This window comes from Acomys minous, assembly GCF_964271855.1.
Source record: "Acomys minous genome assembly, chromosome: 13".
Taxonomy (NCBI): Eukaryota; Metazoa; Chordata; class Mammalia; order Rodentia; family Muridae; genus Acomys; species Acomys minous.
This window is the reverse complement of record NC_140495.1, coordinates 89,700,514-89,724,690: the sequence shown is the minus strand read 5'-3', so window position 1 is coordinate 89,724,690 and position 24,177 is coordinate 89,700,514. Positions and strand designations below refer to the sequence as shown.

Genomic DNA, 24,177 nt, shown 5'->3' with positions numbered 1-24,177 from the left:
TTTGGAGACAGCTGAGGTGGACTAGCCAGTTAGAGTCAGTGTCTGTCTGTCTGACTGTCTGTCTGTCTGTCTGTCTGTCTGTCTGTCTGTCTCTCTCTCTCTCTCTCTCTCTCTCTCTCTCTCTCTCTCTCTCTCTCTCCTCCCCCCTCTGTCTCCCCCTCCCTCTCCCTCTCCCCCTCCCCCTCTCTCTCCCTCTCTCACCAAACTGGCCCCTTTGAATCCTGCCAGGGTCTAGACATAAGTCCCTGCAACCATTTCCCAGAGCCTCGAGCATCATTTTTCTAGGGTACAAGCAAACAAACAAACAAACAAAAAACTGCATAGGTCCCCTACTTCTGCTATGGGCTCCAGCGCATGGCCTCAGTGCCGTCTTCACAAGGAGGCCTGGCCCCAGGCATTCACCATAGCTGTTTCCTAGCTGGGTCTGGAGTTGTACTGGGAGCAGTATGGCTCTGTGGGCAGCGGGGAAAGGCTGGCTGGAATAAAGCTGAAGTTCTCCTCAGAAGGAGGGAGGGAAGGCAGCTACAGGGGAGGCCGAGGCAGGAGTCTGCAGTCCTGGCACACCCTACGCCTCCTCCCAGCCACCTACCTCAGCCCCTCCCCAAGCATCTCACAAAACAAGGTGGGGAAGCTGGTGGGGACGCAAGGGACAGTTTCTGCACTGAAGAACAGCACAGCCAAGAGCAGAGTAGTCCGAGCATCCTGCCAGGGAAGGACTTCACTTGCATGGGCGGCACAGGAAAGTGGTCACTGAAATTGCCCTCAGGGAACTATGCGTGGCTGCAGTTCAGCTGTGGTTTTGGGGGCAAAGCTGTTGACTGGGGACTTCTGGGGCAGGACTTGGTCGGAGGGTTCTCTCTGGCCCTCCCACTTTCATCGTTCATATCCCCAGTCTGCCTTTTTTTTTTTTTTTTTTTTAAAGGTGGGCTCTCTCCCATCCCAGGTTGGCTTTGAACTTCCTATGAAGCTGAGAATGACCTTGGGCTTTTGTTCCTCCTGAGCACTGAGATGGGCCATGATGAGTTTGTGCGATGTTGGGGATAAGACCTAGGGCCTTCTGCATGCCAGGTGAGCGCTGTACCAACCGAGCTCTACCCTGGCCACCTCTCTGCCGATCGAAACAGCTGGGTGGGAAAGGGAGGACAGGCTAATACAAAATTATATGCTGGCACAAGGCATGCTGGGGAGCCTTTCTGCTGCCCAACAGGGCTAGAGCCAGGCCTCCCCGGAGAAGTCAGAAAAGATCTTTCATCCCTGTGTCTCAACCCAGGTGGCTGTAGCTCTAGACCTTGTCTCACATGCCAGGGTTAGGCTGATTGGCAGTAGGAAGACTTGGCAAGCCTTGTCTAGCTAAGCTTATGGGGGGGGGGGAGCAACAATGACTGATGTTTTAGTCTGTGTTCTGTTGCTGTGAAGAGACACTGTGACCATGGCAACTCTCTTTTATTTATTTTTTGTTTGTTTATTTATTTATTTTTGGTTTTTTGAGACAGGATTTCTTTGTGTAGCCTTGGCTGTCTTGGACTCATCTTGTAGACCAGGCTGGCCTGGAACTCACAGCGATCCACTTGCCTCTGGGATTAAAAGTGTGCACCACCATGCCTGGCCAGACCATGGCAACTTTTAAAAAGGAAAGCACTTAATTGGGGCTGGCTTACAGTTTCAGAACTTTAGCCCATTACCCTCATGGCAGGGAGCATGGCAGTACACAGGCAAACAAGGTAGCTGAGAGTTCTACATCAGGATCCACAGACAGCAGGAACAGAGAGCGTCTGGGCCTGGCTTGGGCTTTTGAAGCATTAAAGCCCACCCCCTGGTGACTCACTTCCTCCAACAAGGCCACACCCACCCCAACAAGGCCATACCTCCTAATTCTTCTAAGTAGAGCCGCTCAATATATGAAGATATGAGTGAGCCGATGGGGGCCATCCTTATTCAAACCACCACAACTAATTAATAACATCTACTGTGAGTCCAGGAGTGTGCGTTTCAAGACTTCTCTTCTCTGGGGAGACATAAACAATATCTCCCGTTCCCTCATAAGGGATATTGAGATAAGTATGATTCCATCAGAGACCTTTCCCGGCAACCAATGAGCTTATTGGCATTGGACATACAGAGTATAGTAAGGTGTTACTGGTGGGAACTTGAATGACCCCAAAGCAGCCATGTGGAAAAGCCTCTACCCAGCAGGACAGGCAGCTTCGCTAGCTACTCAGATGGGACAGCCCTTCCCTTAGCCTTCGCCAGCCTATACATTCTAGCAGCCACGGCTGTGTGCAAGCAGAGCTAACCTGCACACAGATGACGAAAGGGAGCAGCTGCATCTGAGGTGAGGGCCAGTGACTCTCCTCGTCCTCCTTCTAGGAGGGGGACATTGACAGTCAGGACACTTGGCTGTGAGGAGCATTTGCAATAGCCAATCTGAGGAGGATGGTGGCTGGCCATTTTGCTCTGAGAACTGTGTTCTGTCATAGAGGGAGAGAGAGAGAGAGAAAGAGGGAGGGGGGAAGGGCAAACAGACACTGTACCTGCTGCCCATCTCGCTCAGCCCCTGGCTCTCACCTTCACCTGAAATGTCTGGGAATGTTTGTGACTGACGAAAGCACGGCAGATGTTGAACAGCTGGTCCGTGGGATGGAAAGATGCTGCTTTGTTGCATTTACCAATTTCTATAGTGCGAACTCCTACTATGGCCAGTTTCAGCTGTCGACGCATGTGGCTACGAAGCACCAAGCTGAGGAGAGCTGAGCACACTGGCTCACGGAGACCGAATGATCTGGGTTTGAATAGTTTCTAAAGCCGCCTGCCAATCCCCTAGAGCTCTACCAGTTCTCAGCTGTTCTGAGCTGGAGTTCAGGATCCTTCACCAGCTGTGAACCTCTGGCAAACTACATCCAGAGGTTTCTTCGTCCACACACTGGGGTTCATTGTGTCAGTCACAAAGCACGATTTGCCCAGTGTGTTCCCGGGACAGCTGATCCGTAGTCTCTACCCAGAAAGCGGCCTCAGCCCTCCCTATCATGGTCCCCATGTCGGAGGTCTCTAGACATGGCCAACTGTCCCTGGAAAGTAAACGACACCCCAAGTTGAGATGTTCCCACTCGGCAGGCAGAGTATGACTGGGATTGTGAATCATTCAAGGACCTTGGAGAGACCAGGGCACCCGCTGTCTGTCCTCATAGAGATGGGCAGGCAATAGGAGTGTGAAACAGGATTCAGATTCCAGCTCCTGGGAGCCCAGCTGTCAGGCAGTGTCAGAACATGGCTCAGGTGACCTTACAGAGCACACTGTGAGTCTGAGGCTACCCTGGTCTACATAGCTCCAGGACAAGACTACATGCAAAGACCCTGTCTTAAAACAAGGACAAACAATTTTTTTTTTTAAGCTCAGGGGTTTTCTAAGGTGATGAGTCATCTTAGACAACTCGTTTAACCTCCAGTAGATGCTATGAATGCAGCCCAACTTTCTCCAGACATCATAAGGTCTTTATTTTAACTGTCTGTCTCTGTCTCTCTCCGTGTCTCTGTCTCTGTCTCTCTCTGTGCGTGCATGTGTGCGTGCATGCATGCGTGTGTAACTTGATTGCTCGATGGTCCAGCGAGAACTCTTCTAATGACAGCAGTGTGATACTCTGTCAGGAGAGTGAGTAAACGGTTTGGAAGGTCAGTTTCCAAGTCAGTGAGAAGGGATGAGCCTGCCAATCTCGCCGCAAGCTTAAGAGAGGATATGATGTCCTAAGGGTCTTATCAGCGCTCTGCCTTATGTACCCCGAGTAACACTGATTTGTAAAATGATGTGATTTGCTGAATGAACGAAGGGCCCTGAGCACTTGGTAAATGTTGACTGAAGAAGTGAATGAACGAATGAATGAATGACTCCTCCTACCACAGGCATTTTCCTAGAGTCTTCACAATCCACCAGGGACCTTTGGATAGTCTCCAGCTCTCTCACATAGGATACTCTTAACCTCTCAGCAGGAGGAAATGAGCTATTTATCTCTATGACACCAGAGATTAGCATCAGGCCTCTAATAACACGTGGGCTTACTTTTTGTTGTTATTGTTGTTTAATGCAGTTTTCCTTCCTCAAAGGTCATCTTTTAAGATGCTCTTCACCTTTATATAGCCGTAGCCTGGTAAGAACATATTGAAGAGAGGCCGCACAGAATTCTGACCGCCCCAGGTTTCTTCACAGGGTCTGTTCCTGATTGTCTATTTAGAAAAGGCAAGACTTCCTTATTCAAAGAGACCCGGGTGGCAGTTATGCAAGGAAAAGTTTCTACTCTGGGTATCTACTGTGAACCACTCCTGGACACTCTGTTGCAGTCCGCTCCCTCCTTCCCAGGTGGCCTGGAACAATCTCCATCACTCTCCAATCAATCTTCTGTCACTGTGGCCTGCAGCAGGCACAGGTGGCTTCTTCCTTTTCTGCATGGGGTGATGTGGACAGTCGCTCACAGGGCCCCCTCCCTAGGTCAGTGGTGAGAGCTGGTGCATTTTTTAGGAGGGTCCAAATGAGGAATCAGAGGCTGGACCCCATTCCCATCCTCGTCCAACCTCCCGGGCCTCTCTATCCCTAGTCTGTCTGGAGTGGAGTTGATGATGCTTTGGAGTGGCTGTCCTTTGCCTGGACAGAAGGATAGGCCCGTCAGGAGTCACATGACTGACTGAGCACAGACAGGTGACATGACCAGCCCTAGTACACTTTGCAGACGTGTCAGCTGCGCACCCACTGTTTACGGAACATAGCACCGGGCGAGGGTTACGATGTGAAATCCAGGGGTCCCCACTGCAGGCCCCTGAGACGTGAGGTAGGAGGGCAGCAGGTGGATTCTCTCTTGATCTTCCACAAGTATCCATGGGGATGATGGCAATCTTCCCCACTGATAGAAAAGTGTTGTGGACAAAGCCTAGTCCACTCGGTTCTCCCCATCCACCATATGCGTCCTAGAAATCAAACTCAAGTCATGAGCGTTGGCAGCACCTCTAGCCGCTGAGCCATCTCATCCTCCCATTCAGTCCTAGTTTCTTGTTGCTAAGGCAGAATACCTGACCAAAGCAACTGGAGGAAGGAAAAGTTTATTTTGGCTCATGGTTCGAAGTCCTCATCCATCACTGTAGGGAGGCCAGGGCAGCAGGAGCTTCCTGATGGTGGTAACATTGTGTCTACAGTCCGGAAAGGGAGGTGGAGATGGAGGGTGAATCCTGAAACTTCCTCACAGACAAGCTTGGAGGTCTCCTAGGAGACTCTTCTTTCTCCTCACTGAAGTCCCTGTGAGTGACAGGCCAGGGTGGTGACAGCTTGGCAAAGCTGAGTCCCATGGGAGCTGTAGGGATGCCCTACAGAGAGCTACAGATGGCCCTGCAGGATGTTAATCTCATTCTGAGTGAGGGGCACGGGCGTGTGGCGATAGGTCTGAAGCACCCCTGGATATCCGCTCCACGGCACAGGCAGACCCACCACCAGAGCTCCACCCTGAATCATCAGGGGGTGTCCCCAATCTTGTGAACTGGGAGCCAGGGTTCTGTCAGACCTGAAAGGCTTCTGAGAATTCCCAGAGCTCAGTTTTGTCGTTGTTGAACACATGTCCACCAACCAGGAGGCACAGGCTTACCGGGGCAGCCTCTGCTTCTGAGATAGTTTTGCGGGCTCTGGATGACATTGCCCTGTCCCTCAGCCTAATAGGTCCCAGATGCTCTCCCTCCCTGACCCATGCTGTCCCCAGCCTGTTCTGGAATCCTGCCATCTGGCCCAGAGCTTCCCAGGCAGCAGCTACACCTTCCTGCCCCACCCCCCTGCCTCTCCCCTGCCCCACCCCCCTCGTTGTCTTTTTTTTTTTTTTAATTGAAACATTTTGTTCACCCGAACATGATGGCTAGACAGAGGCCAGCATGAGATGGGCTGTTTCTTTCTGGACGGGGACCAGAACACAGAATGATACTGGCAGATAAGAGAGGGGGAGAAGAAAATGGCTTTTTGGGGGGCGGGGGTCATAGGAGCCTGGTGGGGGAGGAGGGGGGATAAGGCGGCCATGTTGGCAGAACATGAAAGACCACAGGAGTAGCCTAGTAGATGTGATCGGGTCAGCAGGGGCTGGGGTGGGGGGGGACACACAGCCGGGACTCCTCCCCTAGGGGCCATGGGGGCTCCATAGCTCCATTCTACCGAAATGCCTTTGAGGCTTCCTCCTGTCACGCCCCTCTTTTCCTGCCCTCTTGGCTCCCACCCTCACAATGCTTGAACTTGTTAGTAATGAGACTGGGCTGCTGCTGTCCGGTGCGGAGGGAGGGAAAGCGGGCAGGGGGAGGGACGGAAGAAGGGAGCTGCCGGTGGAGAGAGAGGGCTGGGCCAAAGACTACGAAGTGGGTGTCAGGAAAGCAGCAGTGGGCGGCAGACCCAGGAGGGCAAGACCAGCTGACTCAATAATGCCTAACAGAAACCAGGCCAGGCCGATAGACATCAGGCTGGGAGGGGAGGGCTGGAGAGGGTCCCCCACCCCCACTGCACTCCCGTTGCCAGTTTTCCATTGCATGTCCTGGAAAAGCCTGCAGGACTGGTGCACATGCTTAGCAGCATTGATCTCTCCCGCACCTTCTGTGACCTCCCTGAGTATGGGTTGGAAGCCACCGTGGGGCAGTCTGGAGCACAAAAATGCTGTCAGGTCCCCCAGAATGCAGTTTGACAGACAGGAAGGTGAGGGATGGGGACTGCTAGCCCCCTCTCAAGGCCTGAGCCTGGGGTCCAGAGCCCTGCATTTCTCATCCAATAATAAAAACATGGAGAGAAAATGGATTACACTGGCAAGAGTGAGCCAGGAAAAGAGGAACTTTGAAGACCAGATGGAAACCCCTTTGCCAGAGAATTCTTGGATGTTGTTTCTAAGGTGACCGCCCCACCCCCTCCCTCTGGCAGCAGTGACACTGACCAGCCCTTTTCTCTCTCTTTCAGGACCTCCTGTAAGTACGGGCTGCAGCTGGTCCCCGTGTGTGATTCTCAAAGGCCTGTGTCATCTATGGTAACAGGGCCCTGGGTGGGGCGCTGACAGCCAGGCCTCTGCTGTCCTCCAGGAGGGTCCCTCCACATGTCCCACAAAGATCAAGGATCCTGCATCCCCTCAGGGATGCATCACCCTGGTCTTCTGGGCTTCATTTCATTCTAGAAGTCTAGCTTAGCCCTTATTGGCCTGGCTATTTTGTGTGTCTCCTTCCCCCACCCCCACCCCCTCAATCCAAACACACATACATCAACAGTCAAAAACGTGGCCGATGTCAGAAAGAGGAAAGATCACCTGCTAGATTCTACTTCCCTCCCCCAGTGTCTTTGTCTCAAGTAGAAAGCAGGTCAGGGCACTGCTCCAAGCTGGGGAGACGCAACAGTGCCATCCACACCCCTGCGTGGGCAGCTCCATTCTGGCCAGGCCCCCGAGGGGCAGCTGAGGCTGGTGGTGGCGATGGCAGTAGAGGTAACATGTCCCGCTTTCTGGGCCTTAGTGCCAGGGTGGGCAGGGAGCTGGACCTTTTCCAATTCCAGAGAAGAACCCCAGGAAGCACGTCCTGAAGGTAAAGGACCCAAAACCAGAATCACCTGCTCCTTGAGGGACAACATTTGATAGCCCTACAATAGACACAAGGGTACTGGGGGGACTTGGGGACTGGCTCCGAAAGGGGCCAGCCGCTTCACATCAGATCTTTCTCAAGGTTACTGAAATCTACCCCACCTTCTCCCTCCTGGGTTGCTAGGAGGTGGTTTGGGGACTGTGGGGAACCAATGGAAGCCAGAGGAAGAGAGTACCTTACTTGTGAAACCAGTGTACCCGATCCTTAAAGAGACAGTCATGCAATACACTGTGTGGGTACCCTGGGAATCCCAGCCCCTACCCCCAAGAATCCTGCCACCACCTTGTCTGGTAGGACTCAGAGAGCAGAGCCAAGGAGGAAGGTGCCTTATCAGGGTGGGTTTAGGGGCCTCAGGTGGTCATTCCTGTCACCCATCTTCCAGACTAAATGGCAGCAGCTGGGGATGTGGCAGAGTTGATAAAGGACTCGCTCACCTGCTCACCTGGCTTGTGTGGAGCTCTGGGTTCAATCCCCAAATAAATCCCAGCACTTGGGAGGCGGAGACAGGAAGATCCAAACTTCAGGGTCATCCTCAGCTACACAGGGAGTTCAAGGCCAACCTGGGAATCTTAGACTTCATCTATTTTTTTTTTAAAGGAACTATGACAGGCCACCTGCAGGGGTGGGGCCATGTATCCTCCTTGTTTTTGGAAGGCAAGAATTCACACCTGCTCCATCCTAAGGACACTGCAGAGGTGTCATTGACTGTGTCCCTTAACAGAACTCTGGTATCCTAAGAGTGGTGCCAGCTTCTCTGGCATGTTGTTCCCAGCCAGAGTCTTCTGGATTCTGGGGACTGGCAAGGGAAGTGGGGTATGAGTCCCTACTTACAGTCTCTACCTGCCTGAGCTGTGGTGCAAGAGAGGCAAGGCCCGGTTAGCTCCTTGCACTCCCAAGCTAGTTGCAGAGGAGAGGCCCCAGAGCTGTGCCTAGGTCTGGACACTAAAAACAAAAAACTGAGAAGCAGGAGGAATAGGGATGGCACACATCCAAAGAGAGCCCTGTTCTCTCTGCTTCCTGGGAAGTAAGGATGTTGGTGGCCAGGGGACAGGTGGCCATCTGCTGCCCTGTGGGCAGTCTCTCAGGGGCCGGCTCGGTACTCTGGTGGGAATCTCCAGGTTCCTGTGGGCACAAGGTTGGCTCACCATGGAGGGCACACCGATGTGGTAGCTGGGATGAGCAAAGGGTAGCAAACTGTCCTTCTCCACTGTCCCCACCCCAGTGTCCAAAGCAGAAGCTTGTCCCCCACTTCCCCACTTGAGTTTTAGGAGCATACAGCATCTCCTAATATTTTTTCTATAATTCCTGTTGATTAGTTTATTTCATTTATTTTTATCCCACCTCACTTGGGGGGGGGAGAGATTTGAAACCATGTACTTGTTAGGTTTTTGTCAATTTGACACAAATTGTGTATGTGGGAAGAGATACTCTGTTGGAAAAAAAAATTTCCTCCAACAGATTGACCTGTAAGCAAGTTCGTTTCTTGCTTAGAGCCCACTGTGGGCAATGCTGCCCTTGGACAGGTGGTCCTTGCATGGGTAAGAAAACAAACTGAGCAAGCCATGGGAAGCAAGCCAGTCCACAGTGCCCTTCTATGACCCCTGCCTCGGTTCCTGCCTTGAGTTCCTGCCCTGACTCCGTGATGAACTGAGATCTGAATGTGTAAGCCAAACAAACCTCCCCCAACCCTCGGCCTGGCCGTGGTGTTTATTACAGCGAGAGAAAGCAAACCAGGACAAACTAGGTAAGGAAGTAGGGGTGGGGAATTAAACAGAAGAGACAGAAAAACTGGGCTTCATGCTCCCCGTTGGTCTGAGCAAAAGGGAAATTGGTTTTTGTAAAACTCAAGTCTGCAGTTAGGTAGGAATGCTCCAGACACTCAATGAAGCATGGCTTGTCCTGGGCCCTGTGCCTCCCCAGCTGGTTCCCTTCCAGTAATGGCCCATGTCGGCAATTGCTTAGCATTTGCAGTACGCAAGGCCCCGAGTTCAGTGTTTGGAGTAGCTAGTCTATTCTCATCACAAAAGACAGACAATTACTCAGTGACTGCTCTCCCATTTTCAAGGTGAGGAAACAAAGGCACAAGGAAACCAAGACACTTAAGGGCACCCTCATCACTCATGTAGTAAGTGTAGAGCCAAGACTGCACAGATTGGGCTGGCTACACAGCGCTTGCTCTGAGTCCAGAAGAGTCCGTCTCTGCTGCAGAAACACCTCCACCTGTGTTGGGCCACACCCCATACGCCAGGGCTCAGGCTCAGCTTTTGAATTTTTTTTTTTTGTATGCTATTTCTTGACCATGTTTCCCCTTCTTTAATTCTTCCCAGATCTTCCCTCCCTCCCTAACTTGATGCTCTTCTCTCTCTCTCTCTCACTCACTTGCTTTTAAAAACAAACAAGAACCAAAACCAAAAACAATCAAGAAACACATACAAAAAAAAAAAAAAAAACCCACAAAAGCACAAAAGCAAAAAGCAAAACAAACAAGCAAAAGACCCACAAGACAAAACAAAGCAAAATGAAACAAAAAGGTCCACAAAATTACCATTGAGTTTGTTTTGTGTGGGCCAAACTGCTCCTGCTCCCCGAGCCTGTGCTGCAGTGTGGTTGATATACTCAAATGATACAACACTGGGGAGAAACTGGTTATCCCTTTGCCATTTGGTATCAATTGAGGATGATAGCTTTTTGGTTAGGGGTGGGACCCTGTGTCTACCTTCCCCCCTCCCCACTTCCCCCCCACACCCCTCAGTTCTAGGACCCCACCTGGCTTGAGCCTATACAGGTTTTGTGACTGCTGCCACAGTCTCCTTGAGTTCCTAGGCATCAATCCCGTTTTATCTAGGAGACAGTGTTTCCTTGGAGTCCTGTAGTCACCTCTTGCTCTGAGACTCTTTCTGCCTCCCCTTGTATAGATTGCCGAGCCTTGTGGGGAGGGGCTTGATGATGACCACATCCCCATTTAGGACAGAGTGCTGCAGAGTATCTCGCTCTATGCATATTGTCCAGTTGTGTGACGCTGTGTGAGTTACCAACTCCTGTAAGAAGCAGCTTCTCTGACGTGGGCTACGGCACCAATCTATGGGTCTACAGTGTGTCGTTTTATTGCTATATTCCTTTATCAGAATAATAGCAGTAGGTTTTGCATTAGGCCCGCGATCTATGGCATCTCTCGTTTGGCCACCTGAGCAGTGTCAGATGTTCCATCTCGTGGAATGGGTCTTAAATCCAATTAAAAAAAAAAAGTGATTGGTTACTCCCTTGGCATTTGTGCCACTGTGGCACAATCCTATCTTTGATGGGTTTATGGCTGGGTTGGTGTTTACTTTTCTCCTCTGTAATGTGCAGAGTGCCTCCCAGTGCCGTGAGCACTAGTCAGTAGGGTCAAGATTCTAACTAGGCGTCGGCTTGACTTCTGTGTTTCCAGTGGCGTAAGAAAGTGCTATCTTCAGCAGCAGGTCGTCACCACGAGATTGGGGAGAACAACTGACAACCTTGGGTGTTCCTGCGGGGCCCCTTTGCCAACAATCCAACAATGTATAACTTAGTCCTGATATTGGGGTGTTTACTTCTCCCTTACTTGGTGACTCCATTTAGACTCATTTCATGAATGTTTATATTTTAAACAGTACTAGGTTTCCATATGGTTTTTCAACTGTCCTTCAGCATTAGTTATTACTCCTCATAGTCCCTCCCTTACCCTGCCCTCCCAGGCCCCTCCCTATTTAATCTTCCTATTTTAGTTTCCCCTTTGCCATCCCCCCCCCCCATTACACTATATTCTATTTCTCCTTTCTTGAGAAATCTACTCCTTTCCACTGGCTCCTTAGTAGGTACCTACCCTCTGTGGTTGTTCAGATTAAAACACACATATTGAAAACTTAAAAGCTAACCTTCACACATACCCATTTACCTTTGAATCTGATAATTTTATTTTTCTTAACAGCTGAGTAATGTTCCAGTATAAATATACCATATTGCATTATTCATTCATTAGTTGATGAATGTCTAGGCTGTTTCCAATCTCTGGCTATTATGAACAGAACAGCAGTGAACTTGGATGAACAAGCGTCTCTGTAGTAGGATGCAGAGTCCTTTGGGAATATGCCCAAGAGTGGTACAGCTGGATCTTAAAGTAGATCAATTCCCATCTCCCCGAGGAACTGCCACACTGGTTTCCATAGTGACTGTAAGTCTGCACTCCCACCAGCAATGGATGAGTGTTCTCCTTACCCCACATCTTCACCAGCATGAGCCATCATTTCTTTTCATTTGCGTTTCCCTGATGGCTAAGGATGTTAGACATTTCTTTAAGTGTTGCTTGGCCATTTGTGATTCACCCTTTGAAAACTTTCTGCTTAGATATGTACCTCATTTTTAAAGTTGGGTTATTTGTTTCCTGGTGTTCAGAGTGTTTGGTTTTTGTTTTTGTTTGCTTTTGTTTTGTTTTGTTTTGTTTTGGTTTGGTTTGGTTTTGGTTTTTTTTCAGTTTTTTGTTTGTTTGTTTGTTTGTTCTATATATTTTAGATTTTAACCTTCTATCAGATGTGCAATTGGTAAAGACCTTTTACCACTCTAGGCTGACACTTTGCCTGAGTGAGTGTCCTTTGCCATACAGAAACTTATCCGCTTTACAGGCTCCCATCCGTTATTCTGTCGTATTCAGGGTGTCTGGTCATGTGTTGAGGTCCTTGATGCATTTGGAGTTGAGTTTTGTGAAGGTGGTAGATAGGGATTCTTCTATGTGACAGAAGGACCCAGAGACAGGGCCGAGCTAATGAGAGCCCAAGCCCTAGTGACCTTTAAGTCATGGGAAAGGACATATCATCTTTCTGTTTCCTGTTCCTGTTCCTGGGCCTGGCATATAGGAGTTCTTGGTTACTTGGTTTTATGCATGGATGGATGACAGAAAGGAGCCCACCCCCATCCTTGTTTAGTTAGTAAAATAACAAGCTCCTACAGCACAGAGGAATTCCCTGAGGTCACAGCTGATTGGGGCCATGCCCCGCATTAACTGTTCATAACTCTGACCTGTGTCAAGTTCACTCTCCACCTCTTTATTTCAGGGTCCCACTGGAAGGCCTGGACTCCCAGTAAGTAACCCATCTCTTCTCTGCCTGCCTCCCTTTCATGTGGATGCTGGGGATAGAGCCCAGGGCCCATGCCCCCCTCCAAGGGCTCTCCCGCCGTGCCACACCTTAGCCCCCAGCACTCACTCTTTCGACTGTCTAGGTTGGGTGGCCAGTTCTTCTGACAGTTTTCTGAGTATAGCCTCCCTCTGGAGTCTCTAATCTGTGGCTGAGGGTGAAACCACTCCCATCCCTTCTACCTCAGAACACTAGAGAACATCTGAGGTCTATGGATGCAGCTCTCTTGGGATCTCTCCTAGGGCATTACGCATGTAGACTCAGCAGCAGATCCTTCCAACACAGGAGCCGTTGTCTAGATTGATCGTTCTGTCATGGGAACTGGAGCAAGTGGCCAGCCCTTGGGTCATTCCCATCCTTCTTCATGGCAGATGACATCCAGACAATTGTTCTAGTCTAGTCTAGTCTTCCTTTGCCCTCTGGTGAAAGGTGGACTCGAACCCTTTGTTCCTCCTCGGTTGCCATAAGAAGGCCGTGCCGAGTAACCACAGGGACTTTGGGCAAATGTATGTAGATGCCATGTGTATAGTTGACTCTTCCTGAAGGTTTCATTGGTGTCGGGCATTCTGAGCATCCCCAGACTTGATTGCCCAATAACTCAGAGAACAAAAGGAAGAGCTCAGAGAAGTAGGAATTCCCAACTCCATTTCTGGTGATAGGAAAACAAGGGCTCAGGCACAGAAAGGTAAAATGCATTGTCCAACCTGTTCAAGTTTCAGTAGTGAATTGTTAGCGGGTTACCCCGCACCACTGAGCACAGCAGTTTCCTGTGACCCATGCCTGACGCTTAGTTGAGCGCCAACTTTAAAACCTTCTAAGACATTGTTCTGTGGTGTCCTGCTTAGATAAACAAGATGAGGGCTGGATATAAACACTGTGGGCTTTGAAGCAGGGTGTGGCTCAGGCAAGATGCTGTAGCCATTCAGAGGGTTTAGAGGGAGGGCATAGATTGGGGCTTTGTAGTGGGGCCTGGAGGAGACATTTAGGCGGGGTCTGGAAGGGATTCGGGGAAGGGGCTCTCACCGGAGATACCTGTTGACACCTGTCTTCCCTGTCTTCCTTTGCTGAAGGCCACTTCTGCTGGATTCTAGACCCTTCTACGGCCTTTTGACTAAGTCACCAGCTTCTAGAATCAATGGCCAGTGACTAGTTTAGTCAAGTACACATGGAAATCTCTGCTCGGCCTTGAAAGCAGCGATTTTCCCAGGGCTGCAGCTCAGAAGGACAGCGACTCAGTCCCGTGAAATCTAAGCAGGGGTATAGTCAGATGACCCAGAGGAATGTGGGCAGGCTTTTCTTTTTTCCTTACAGCATCCACCTTTAAAAGGCATTTAGGGGGCGATTCACAGAGCGGAGAATGCTGCCGAGTTTCCAGCCTCTGGCCTTTCCACACTTGTCCTTAACCTGAGCATTTTATGACCAGGGCTGCAAAAAACATTATTTTCCAAACGAAAAGGAAAAATAATCACACACACACACATACACACACCCTGCAATATCATTCAAAAGCCCAAGAGTGAGCGGACTGTGAGGTTGGCAGAGCCAGACCTGACAACAAGCACGGGCCTGGCGTGTCTGCGGTGGGAGGGGCAGATCCGCTGCCGGAGGGTCTAAGCTTCCGCGTGAAGGACCATGAGGCAACCCACAGGCAGGTGCATGTGTGCTGCCTCTTTGTTAGGATACAGAGGATGAGAAGGGTAAACATGCATAAAGAACCGTGGTACGGAGGGTTTCAGCTTCAGTCAATATGGTTTTGCCCAAAGTTTACCAAATGCCAGGTTCTTGGCATGAGGCAGAGGCAGCGGCATCTCAAGGGGACCTCGGCAACCTCAAAACTCTCATCCCCCATCTCCCACACAGTAAGGCTGGTGCTCAGGGAGGATGGGGAAACACTTGGTGCTTATGGCCAACCCTGTGCCATTCTTAGCAAAGGCGCAATGCTTTGCTCAAAGATGCCCTTGATCTCGACAGTGGAAGCCTAACAGGAACTGACAGCATTTCTTGTGTGTCCCACATATGTCTTGGGATGCCTCTTGTCCCTTGGGGCATTTTGCCTCTGTGGTTGCCTCTTTGGAGTCAGCAGATCCACAATCACCCCCAGAACCGCTCCCCCCCCACCCCCCACATCCCAGGGGGGTTTTCAGTGTAGTCTTCCCCTGCCTGGCAGGCCGGACATCATCTCACCTTCTACACCCTGTTGCTCCCCATCCTTTGAGGGCCCCGCCCCAGATTTTTATGGTGTCAGCATGCCTATGATTAGAAAACAATATTTTCTCCTGAAAGGGGGGGGGGGCGGCGCAGGAACCTTTGTAAGCAGATCTCCAGAGCAAGGAGGATGTAACCCTGGCTACAAAACAAAGCATCTGAATTCACATGCTGAAGTAGCCTGTGAGGAGAGAGGGGAGGGCAGGACAGGACAGCAGAGGCAGAGCAGGGGGGGGGCAGGTATTGCTTCCGTGGCTCTGGCTCACAGACCCAGGGAAGTCATTCGCCCTTCTGTCTTGCTCTGTGCCTTAGAGCAGGGATGATGATGACTGCTAGGCCCCTTCTTGCTGCCACTGATGGGCTGCAAGAACACAAACCTAAGGGAGAAAGGGCATTGGAGACAAGTAAAGGAAAAATCCAGGTCCAGGCTGACAACCGCCGCCTCCTGCTGTAACCTTTATTCTCGAGCACCATGCCTGAGTGCGGAAAACCATACGTGATGGCAAGTCTGGTTCAGGCATTGAGGTCCCCGCACTAGTTAGTGAGGTCACCCCGGGAAGTGCATCCATGACATCCACGTGACACTTGGTACCACCCCCGGATGTTGTCCCAGCTGCTCCAACAAAGCCGGCTAGCTGTGTCCCCTAGCCAGGTGTGCAGTGAGAGCGTGGGACGCTTTGGCAGGTGGCAGCCACACTGACTGTTTCCATCTCCTTCATCAGGGGGACAAGGGTGCCATCGGGATGCCTGGACGGATGGTGAGTTGGCCCACGTGTCCCTGCTTGGGGGGTGGGGCTTGCATTGCTTGCTTCTCCATCCTGGCTTGTCCTCCCTATGGGCATGGTGAGGTGCCGCTCAGGGCAACTTGGGGAGGTCCAAGCAAGGAGAAGGGAAGGGAAGACATTTTGTTTTGGTCTCCAGACTTACAGGAAGAGCGAACGGTATTCAGTCACCTCCAGTCAGATATTTCAAAAGAGACCACATCTGCTCAACCTCTTAGGAAACGCTGTTAAACTTGTTCTCTTTCATTGCAAGTTATTGTGTTTTGTTTTTTTTTTCCCCCGGGCCTAATTTACAAACTAAAGTTTATCATAGGTACACATATCTAGGAAAGACACAGCGTACATAGGGTCCCCATACAAACCAGTGTTTCCGGCACCTGCCGGAAGCCTGGGGTGTGTTCTCCTTGGAGACACGGGGACTAACTCCCCTGCAGAACACCAGGCAGCAGAGGGAAAACTACTAGGATGTCACCCAATGTGCCAGGGGGTGGGGATGGATGGGGGCAGAGGGTGGAGTAAGGCCTGAGTACCCCCAAGGCACCAGCTGCCTCTGCAGCCATTCCCTGACCAGTCACAATCTCCCGTGGGTGTCCTCGATGGATGGACACTACACTCAGAGGAAGTGAAAGCAGGGGGCTTGGTTCCAGGAGGTTCCTCCAGGTCCTCATAAGGATGAATACAGTTAATATTTCCATTTGTGAAAAACGACGAAAGGGTTCAAGTGTGGTTGGCCAGAAACTATGAGAAGGCTCGCTAGAGGAACTGAGTCCCCGGCCCTTGGGATGTCCTGTCAGCTTCACAGTGGACGTCTCTAGGGTCCAGATCAGTGATTCTCAACCTGTAGGTCGCAACCCCTTTGGTCAAACAGGGTCACCTAAGACCATCCTGTATATCAGATACTTATATGATAATCCATAACAGTAGCAAAATCGCAATCCTGAAGTAGCCTTGGAAGTGATTTTATGGTTGGGCGTCACCACAACCTGAACTGTATTAAAGGTTTGAAGCATTGGGAAGGTAGAGAGCCACTAGTCTAGACAGAAGCCTGAGGTGGCCAAGGGCGTTCCTGAATTAAGATGTAGGCAGGGCACAGGCATAGTCAGGCTGCCCCCTCCTCCTGCTGCCGACTTCCCACCAGCGTCTGCCCTCACCTCCAGCACGCTCCTAGCCGCCATCATCATCGCTGGCTTTGACGATGATTCTCTCATCTCTGTGCTGGCGTTGTCCTTAAGCCTGGCTGTGACATTTGTGTGTGAATTTGCATGGCTGGAGCAAGCATGGAGTTGGGGTACCCAGAGCTTAGGCAACCCTTGGCCACTGCTGACATCATGCTGGGCATTGAACCAAAGAGCCCTTACAAATCAGCTCGCGAGTACTGCATGCAAAGACATGATTTCCACCCCGCTCCCAGTACTCCAGATGAGAAAGCCAAGGCTCAGGAGGTAAATGTCTTATGCACTAGGACGTAAGTGCGCGGATACTTGAGGCAGGCAACCAGGCTCTAAACTTGACGCTGGAAAACCACCCATAACATCACAGCTGAAAAGAGGGGTTGTCCCTAAATGGATGTTCCCTACCCCCTACCCCCTACCCCCAACCCTGAGGCCTGGAACATTCTAGAGTTCAGAACAGGTGCTCCATGCAAAGTATGAGCTGTGAGGCCACCCCCGTGGTGCTTGGGGGTCCTCACATTAGTCGATACCATTTTGCCCGACATCTACCGGGTTCTTGGCCCTGGCATTCCCCCTCAGCAACCTCAAAACTCTCGTCCACCGCTCTACTCCCTCGCCTGCCCCTCTATATACACACTCAGCAAGGCTTCGTACCCAGGGCGAGTGGAAAAACAGTCAGTGCGTACATCCAGAGCTGTGCCATTCTTCAGTGTCATAAGGCTGCCGAGACCTGTCGGGTTGTGGGGATCCTGGCCCCCTTCATGGAGTCCTCACACTGATTCCATACCAGGGCACTGAGCACTTTGCCTGCTCCAGCAGTATCCCCATTTAGACACTAGGCCCTGCGCAGAGAGGAGACGTTACCCTGCCGTTCTTCCATAAGAGGAACATAGGCCTCTGCTGCAGCCTTAATTCCCTTTTTTTTTTTAAATGGGTAAAATCTGCCTGGGGAAGAAGAGAGTAGAGTTGATTTTTGTACCCAAGCAACCTGGCCTACAGCTTGCTCCTGTTAGCTTAAAGTGTTGGGAGCCCCCACCTCCACCCAACACCCCCCCCCCCCCCCCGCTGGGCACAGCAGCTGGCCTGTAGGAAATTTCTGCTAAGTGCAAACTGTGCTTCCGGCTCCTCCTTCCTGCCCTCCCCAATCAGGGCTTCCTGTGTGGTGGCAATGGGGAGAGTTGGGGGAGCCACCTCCTCCCTCCCCCCCACAACCCGCACCCCACCCCCCACCCCCGGAAGCTTCCCACCTCCAGGGCAGAGCTCCTTTCCAGCCACTTTGGAACTTCTCACTGCTGGTGCTGTTTTAAATGTGGAATGGCCCATTTGGCTTCTCACTAGGGATCCTGGCCTAAGCCACTTGATAAGGACTGGAGTGTCCAACGACCAGTAGGTGTGAAATTCCAGGGTCATTCCCAGACTTCACCAGAGGTGGCGCCACTGGCCTGTGGTGAGGCTGCCTATCTGCTGGCCACCATAGTAATAATGGACCAAGGGACCACTGGCTGGGTATCCAGCTTTCTTCTCATCTGCCCTCCTTGTAGAATTTGTGTCTCCTTCCTTCTATCTCTGGCTACCCTTTTTGTAGGATTGGTGACTGAATGTAGGGCTTTGAGCATATGAGGCAAGCATCCTACCACTGAGTTCGATCCTCAACCCTCTTTAGACTTTGAGACAGGATCTCACAGAGCTGCCCCTAGCTGGCCTTGAACTCAGTCTCTAGCTAAGGCAGGCTTTGAATTTGTATTCTTCTTGCTTCAGTCTCCTTAGTAGTTGAGATGACAGGCCTGAACCACCCAGGTCCAGTAGCCACCTTCTGCCCACCACCATGCATGCCTCTAGCTTTCCCTCCTCTGAGCATTGCCAGCTCTAGTGGTTCCAGTTTTACCACATTTAACAAGGCTTTGTACTGTGTGCACAGAGGGACCCTCACAGCTGGCGGTCATGCTCGTGGGAACTCCTTCCCCATGGCCCATGGACTTGGTTCTTGCTCACCTCTCTCTCTCTCTCTCTCTCTCTCTCTCTCTCTCTCTCTCTCTCTCTCTCTCTCTCTCTCTGTCTCTGTCTCCCTCCCTCCCTCTCTCTCCTCTCCCCCCCCAGCCCTCTCTCTCTCTCTCTCTCTCTCTCATGCATGCAGCACTTGGACAGGGTCCCCTCTTTCTCTCCTACTGATGTAGAGCAGCTGGTCATGCTTGCTGGCTGAGATGGCCGTCGCGTGTCCGCATCTGTGTTCTGTTGTGCTGTGTTTCTTATTTCACGGCGATTTCTTTTGTTCAGTTGCTGTGCCATTAACACAGATTCTTGTGTCCATGTCTGTCTCTCATGCTCTTTTTTTCTCCCTCTCCCCCACCCCACCCCCATCTCTCTTCCCCGTGTCCTGTGTTTCGTGGGGCTGCCTGCCCAGGGTGTCAAAGGTCTACCAGGCGAGAAGGTGAGTCCTTGCTGCACACTTCCCACCTTTATCCCAGCCTTCTCCCTCACTAGGAGGCTTTTAGGCTAACATATTCCACACCCTGGTGTGGAACCTGGGATTCCTGGGCAAGACCCCAGCTGTCCCAGATCAGTGAGTCTGCCCTTCCCTGCCTTAACCACATGCGAAGGGCCCCACTGCTCTGATTCCTAGCTGTGGGCTGTCACCCACCTCCAAGGAAAAGAGACTGGCTTAACACTGCTGGGTAGCTGGGACTGCCCAAGGAGAACCCCAGAGTCACAGAGAGGACCCTCCACTCTGTCTGAGAAGCCAGAAGCTGGGGTGAGGGAAGGACATTCTGAAAGAGCAGCCTGATAGGTTCTGGAGACTTCAGAGCATGCCTTATCCAATCAGAGGAGAAAGTAGGAGCCAGGAAAGACAGGTTTGTTGGAAGTCCCTGGAAGTAACACGAGCAGCCACTAGAAGCTAAGATTCTAGGGCCTCAGCTTTGCTTCCCTCCTTGCATACACTGGGCATATTAATATTGTGGGGGGGGGATTGTTGTTGTTCTGGGGTTTTTGTTTTTGTTGAGTTTTTTTTGTGTTTGCTTGTTTTGTTTTGGACAGGGTTTTGATTTGTAGCCTAGGCTAGCCTAGAGGTCACTTGGCTGACCTGAAACTTATAACGATCTTCCTGCCTCCTGCCTCCTCTGCCTGCTGAGAGCTGGGGTTACAGGCAGGAGATGCCCCCAACACACATACAGGCACACACAGACATAGTCATATACAGACACACGGAGACAGGCACACAGACAGACAGACAGACAGACAGACAGACAGACAGACAGACAGACACACACACACACACACACACACACACACACACACAGTTACTGCCATAAAGTAGCCCACCTCCAAAGTAGCAAGTGCTAGCAACATTAGTGTCTCCCCATCGGCAGGCATGTTGTGGGTGCTCTTGCGTCCATTGGCTCAGTTAATGCTCACAGCCCTTCCCGGAAGCTTTACTCTTCCTCTGTGCACTAGGCCCAGAGAAGGAAAGTTGCGTGTCCATAACCACACAGCTAGAAGGCGGCAGAGCTGGAGAGGAGCTCTGTGGGCTGTGACTCCAAGGCTGAGGTTCTTGATCGTAGGGCCCAGCAGTCTTCCAAATGGAACAAGACTATTGGTCCCATCTTGGAGGTTTGGCGGGGGTGGGGGGTGGGGGGGGTGGAGTAAAACTGCTTACTTGAGACATGCCACCTTCCCCAGACCACATAGCACTTTAAAGCACTTTCCATATGGCAGGCACTGCTTTCCCTGTCTCAGTTGAAGGAATGAACAGAGAAATTAGTTGGTCCCAAGTCAGAGCTGCAGAGGTGCCGGGTTTCCCTTCAAAGCATGCATTTTGCTCTCAGCAACTTCCCGGTGCTACTATTTGAAAGCACTGCTGCCTGTGCGCTAGGTAGGACATTTTGCAAAATACACTTCAATCCCTTCCCGAAGGCTGCAGAACGTTCCAAGCTCCTGGCTCTCGGGGTTGTGTGAGCTCAGAAAGCTGCCATGACTTTAACTGGGGGGGGGGGGGGGGCGCCTGGGTATTTGCATTCCCCTCCTGCCTCTGCTACGGATTCCTGGTGGGGACCCCTACACATGCACCCCCTATATTTATCCATCTGGCTCAGCCACCTGTGATAGCACCCCAAGGGCAGCCAGCCAGCCAGCTCCAGGACATGCTGTAGGGGCTCAGCCTGGGCTCAAGCCTTCATCCTTCGGTGGCTTTCTCTGGGACATCCGAGACTATCAGCCTTTGGGCTCAAGGCTGCTGGGCCCATATAGCCAGGGTACTGTACGTCCTGACCATCTGCTCTCTTAACTCCTGTTTAGCCATCGTAGGGTGCGCTGCCACGTGAAATGGGTGGAATATCACCGCCAAACCGCACCTTTCTTGATGTCTCCCTCTTGTACCACCATGTCATGAATCCCTCTCTCCACTTCCGGAACCCAGTGGGGGGGAGGGGGGCCATGGGGGGGGCCATGGGGGGGTGGCCCACCCTAATCTCTTCATGTCTGCTGCTTCCCCGCTGCCCCTCAGCCCCTCTGAAATGTTCCAATCTCCGTCATTGGGCTCCCCATTTTGAACTGATCTCTGGACAGTCTATGGTGTCTATGGCGTTGGCATCCCCTCTCCCGACTGCCAGCTCCCCCGATCCCTTTGGGATCATCCCCCCTCCCCTTACACACACCATTCTCCCTCTGTCTACCCTTCTATACACCCTCTGTCTCCCCCACAGGGTGCCCCTGGAGATGCGGGGATGTCTATCATCGGGCCTCGAGGCCCCCCTGTAAGTTGTTGCTGTTCTTTGGGGGATATGGAGGTTGGGAGAGTTAATGAAAAGATCTTTGCGAGGGTGGGGTGGGGTGGGGGAATAAGGGTGAGCCTTGGCACAGGCCTCTGGGTGTGACCATCCCATGTGGTTCTCAGCACTGCTGTTGATGTTAAAGAAAGTGGGCTGACCTAAATATACCTAAATTACTGCCTCCCGGGAGGGCTCCAGAGCCTCGCTTCTAGCCACAAAACTCCAGCAGCTGGGAGGCAGGAGAGGCGGTTGCCACTGTTTACACGGTGGAAAAGGGCTGCCTGCCCTGAGTGGGTGCCCCGGTTTTCTTTGGAACTCATCTCGGCCTCCTGAAGCCAGGAGCAGATGATGAAGTACAGGTTCACTGACCCCTGCACCCACTCCTCGCCTGGTTCTGGTGAAGCCCCCACCCGCCCTCCAAGCCTCCTTCTGACTGTCAGTACCAGGCCCTCAGAGTTAACTAGCATCTCCTGACCTCCCCCTGGCATGCTTCCTTAGGGACTGCCTGGGATGAGGATGATGGGTCTAGCCAGACAGCACAGCTATGGGTAGGAGTGTGAGTGGGCAGCCCCCCCCACCCCAGGCACCTATTTGAGACAGCTTTAAAGAAACCTGTGTTGCTGGGCGGTGGTGGCGCACGCCTTTAATCCCAGCACTCGGGAAGCAGAGACAGGCGATCGCTGTGAGTTCGAGGCCAGGCTGGTCTACAAAGCGAGTCCAGGACAGCCAAGGCTACACAGAGAAAGCTTGTCTTGAAAAACAAAAACAAAACAAAAACAAAACAAAACAAAAAAAGAAAAGAAAAGGAAAGAAAGAAACCTGTGTCAGGGAGGGAGCAGGAAGTCACATAGTCTAGCACAGCCTCTCTGAAGAGGAAACAGGCCCACAGAGGAGAAGGGGTTTGGTCAGGGTCCTGTGTGGCCGTGGACCTCCATTTCACAGATGAGGAATGTGCCAAGTGATGAGGGGATGGGGGTGATGGGGGGGCAGCAGGAATGACAGGCACAGTGAGAGAGTGGAATGGTGGGGAAGTGCAGTGAGGGAATAGAGTGGTTCTCAACCTTCCTAATGCTGCTCCCTATTAATTCAGTTCCTCACACTGAGGTGAGCGCCCCTGCCCCCAGCCATAAAATTATTCCGTTGCTGCCTCATAATTGTAATGTTGCTAGTGTTATGAACCGCAATATAAGTATATGATATGTAAGATGCCTGATACGCACGACCCACAGAGGGGTTGTGACCCACAGGTTGAGAATTGCTGGAGTAAAGGAATAAGATGATGTCACAGTGACGGGCAGGAGGTGTTCTTCCCTGCCCCTCCTCCACTCCCCCACCTCCACCCCGCCCCTCCACCCCCGGCTCTCCAACACATGTTGTGCTGGTCACCAGGCTGCTAAGTGATAAGTCAACGGCCCCTTCCAGCTTGAAATATCATGGTATATAAAGGGTCTTCACCTTCAGGGGAAGATGATGGTCCTTGTTGGTGCCGCCATTGGCGTTAGCAACATTTCTGACGCTTGGTGTCCTGGCCATGCCCTGAGACCTCTGATAGTGGCCACTGATCATCAGCCGGATGGTCAAGAGTGGTACCAAACTACCCCTCAGTTGTCCCTGATGAGCCAGCAGGGCAGAAGCAGAAAATAAGCAGACAAAAGGTCTGTTTGACTTTAAGAGTTGAGGTCAAGTAGGCAAGCCCTAGGTGGCAGCTGGAGACATGGGAACATCTGGCCTGGCCAAGAATAAGCACAGCTCATCAGAACTAGCCTTGACATTCCTCAGGGCCACCCGCCCACTCTTCTAGATCCTGATCAGTAGTCCAAACTAAAGGGACCATCCAGGCATTTGGAGAAGGATGACTCCCATGTCAGTGACACAAGGGGTTGGAACCGAGTGTCTGGGTGTCCTCATGGGAGTCCCATGAAACAGAGTGGGGATGAGGAGGGCCGGATCCTAGGGCGGACTAGGCAGGTCATGGCCAAGCTAGGGATGACTGCATGTCAAGGGCCCTCTCCTCTCTATACGCTCCCCAGCTGTTGTTTTTCAGGGACCAGTAGGAAGGACCTGAGCTCCCATCCTCACTCACAACAGGTAGACACACCTGCTGAGTGTCTGTCAGGTGCAGGGTGGGTGATAGGAACCTAACTGCGAGCCCTCCAGGCCCATGATGGCCACCTCGTTTGCTGTGGGTGCTGCAACAGGGAGGAGTAGGGACCAGGGGGAAGGGAATCCCTAAGCTGTAGGAGGAAGGGCTAACTGGACTACATTCAAGGTCCTACAGAGCCCGCCCAGGGAAGGAGGGTCAGGAGAGGTGCCGAGCTCCTAAACTGGGAGAAGCACCTGGAAAGGACTGGACAGGAAAGCAAGGGTGAGTCTGGAGAGGCCTTCGAGGGCTTTGCCGGAAGGACTCAGCAGCATGTTCAGGAACTGTATCCCAAGTCATAGGGGGTGGGGCCTTGGGTTGTGTTTAGTGGATGAGGGACACAGTAGT

At 51.8% G+C, this 24,177-nt stretch overlaps 1 protein-coding gene across 11 annotated transcripts in view; it reads left to right on the top strand.

Moving 5' to 3' along the window:
• Positions 1–24,177, top strand: part of COL13A1 (collagen type XIII alpha 1 chain) — a 136,833-nt gene that overhangs the window by 49,957 nt on the left and 62,699 nt on the right. For 8 of the 11 annotated variants that reach the window (XM_084751952.1, XM_084751961.1, XM_084751960.1 and 5 more), the window contains exons 1-5: positions 6,956–6,960; positions 12,687–12,713; positions 15,695–15,730; positions 19,328–19,354; positions 21,624–21,674. In XM_084751952.1, the coding sequence (XP_084608078.1) occupies positions 15,716–15,730; positions 19,328–19,354; positions 21,624–21,674 (93 nt within the window). In that variant the 5' untranslated portion in view covers positions 6,956–6,960; positions 12,687–12,713; positions 15,695–15,715. Of the gene's footprint in view, positions 1–6,955; positions 6,961–12,686; positions 12,714–15,694; positions 15,731–19,327; positions 19,355–21,623; positions 21,675–24,177 lie in introns of those variants that run through there. The other 3 variants (XM_084751953.1, XM_084751956.1, XM_084751954.1) reach the window with 3 other exon arrangements.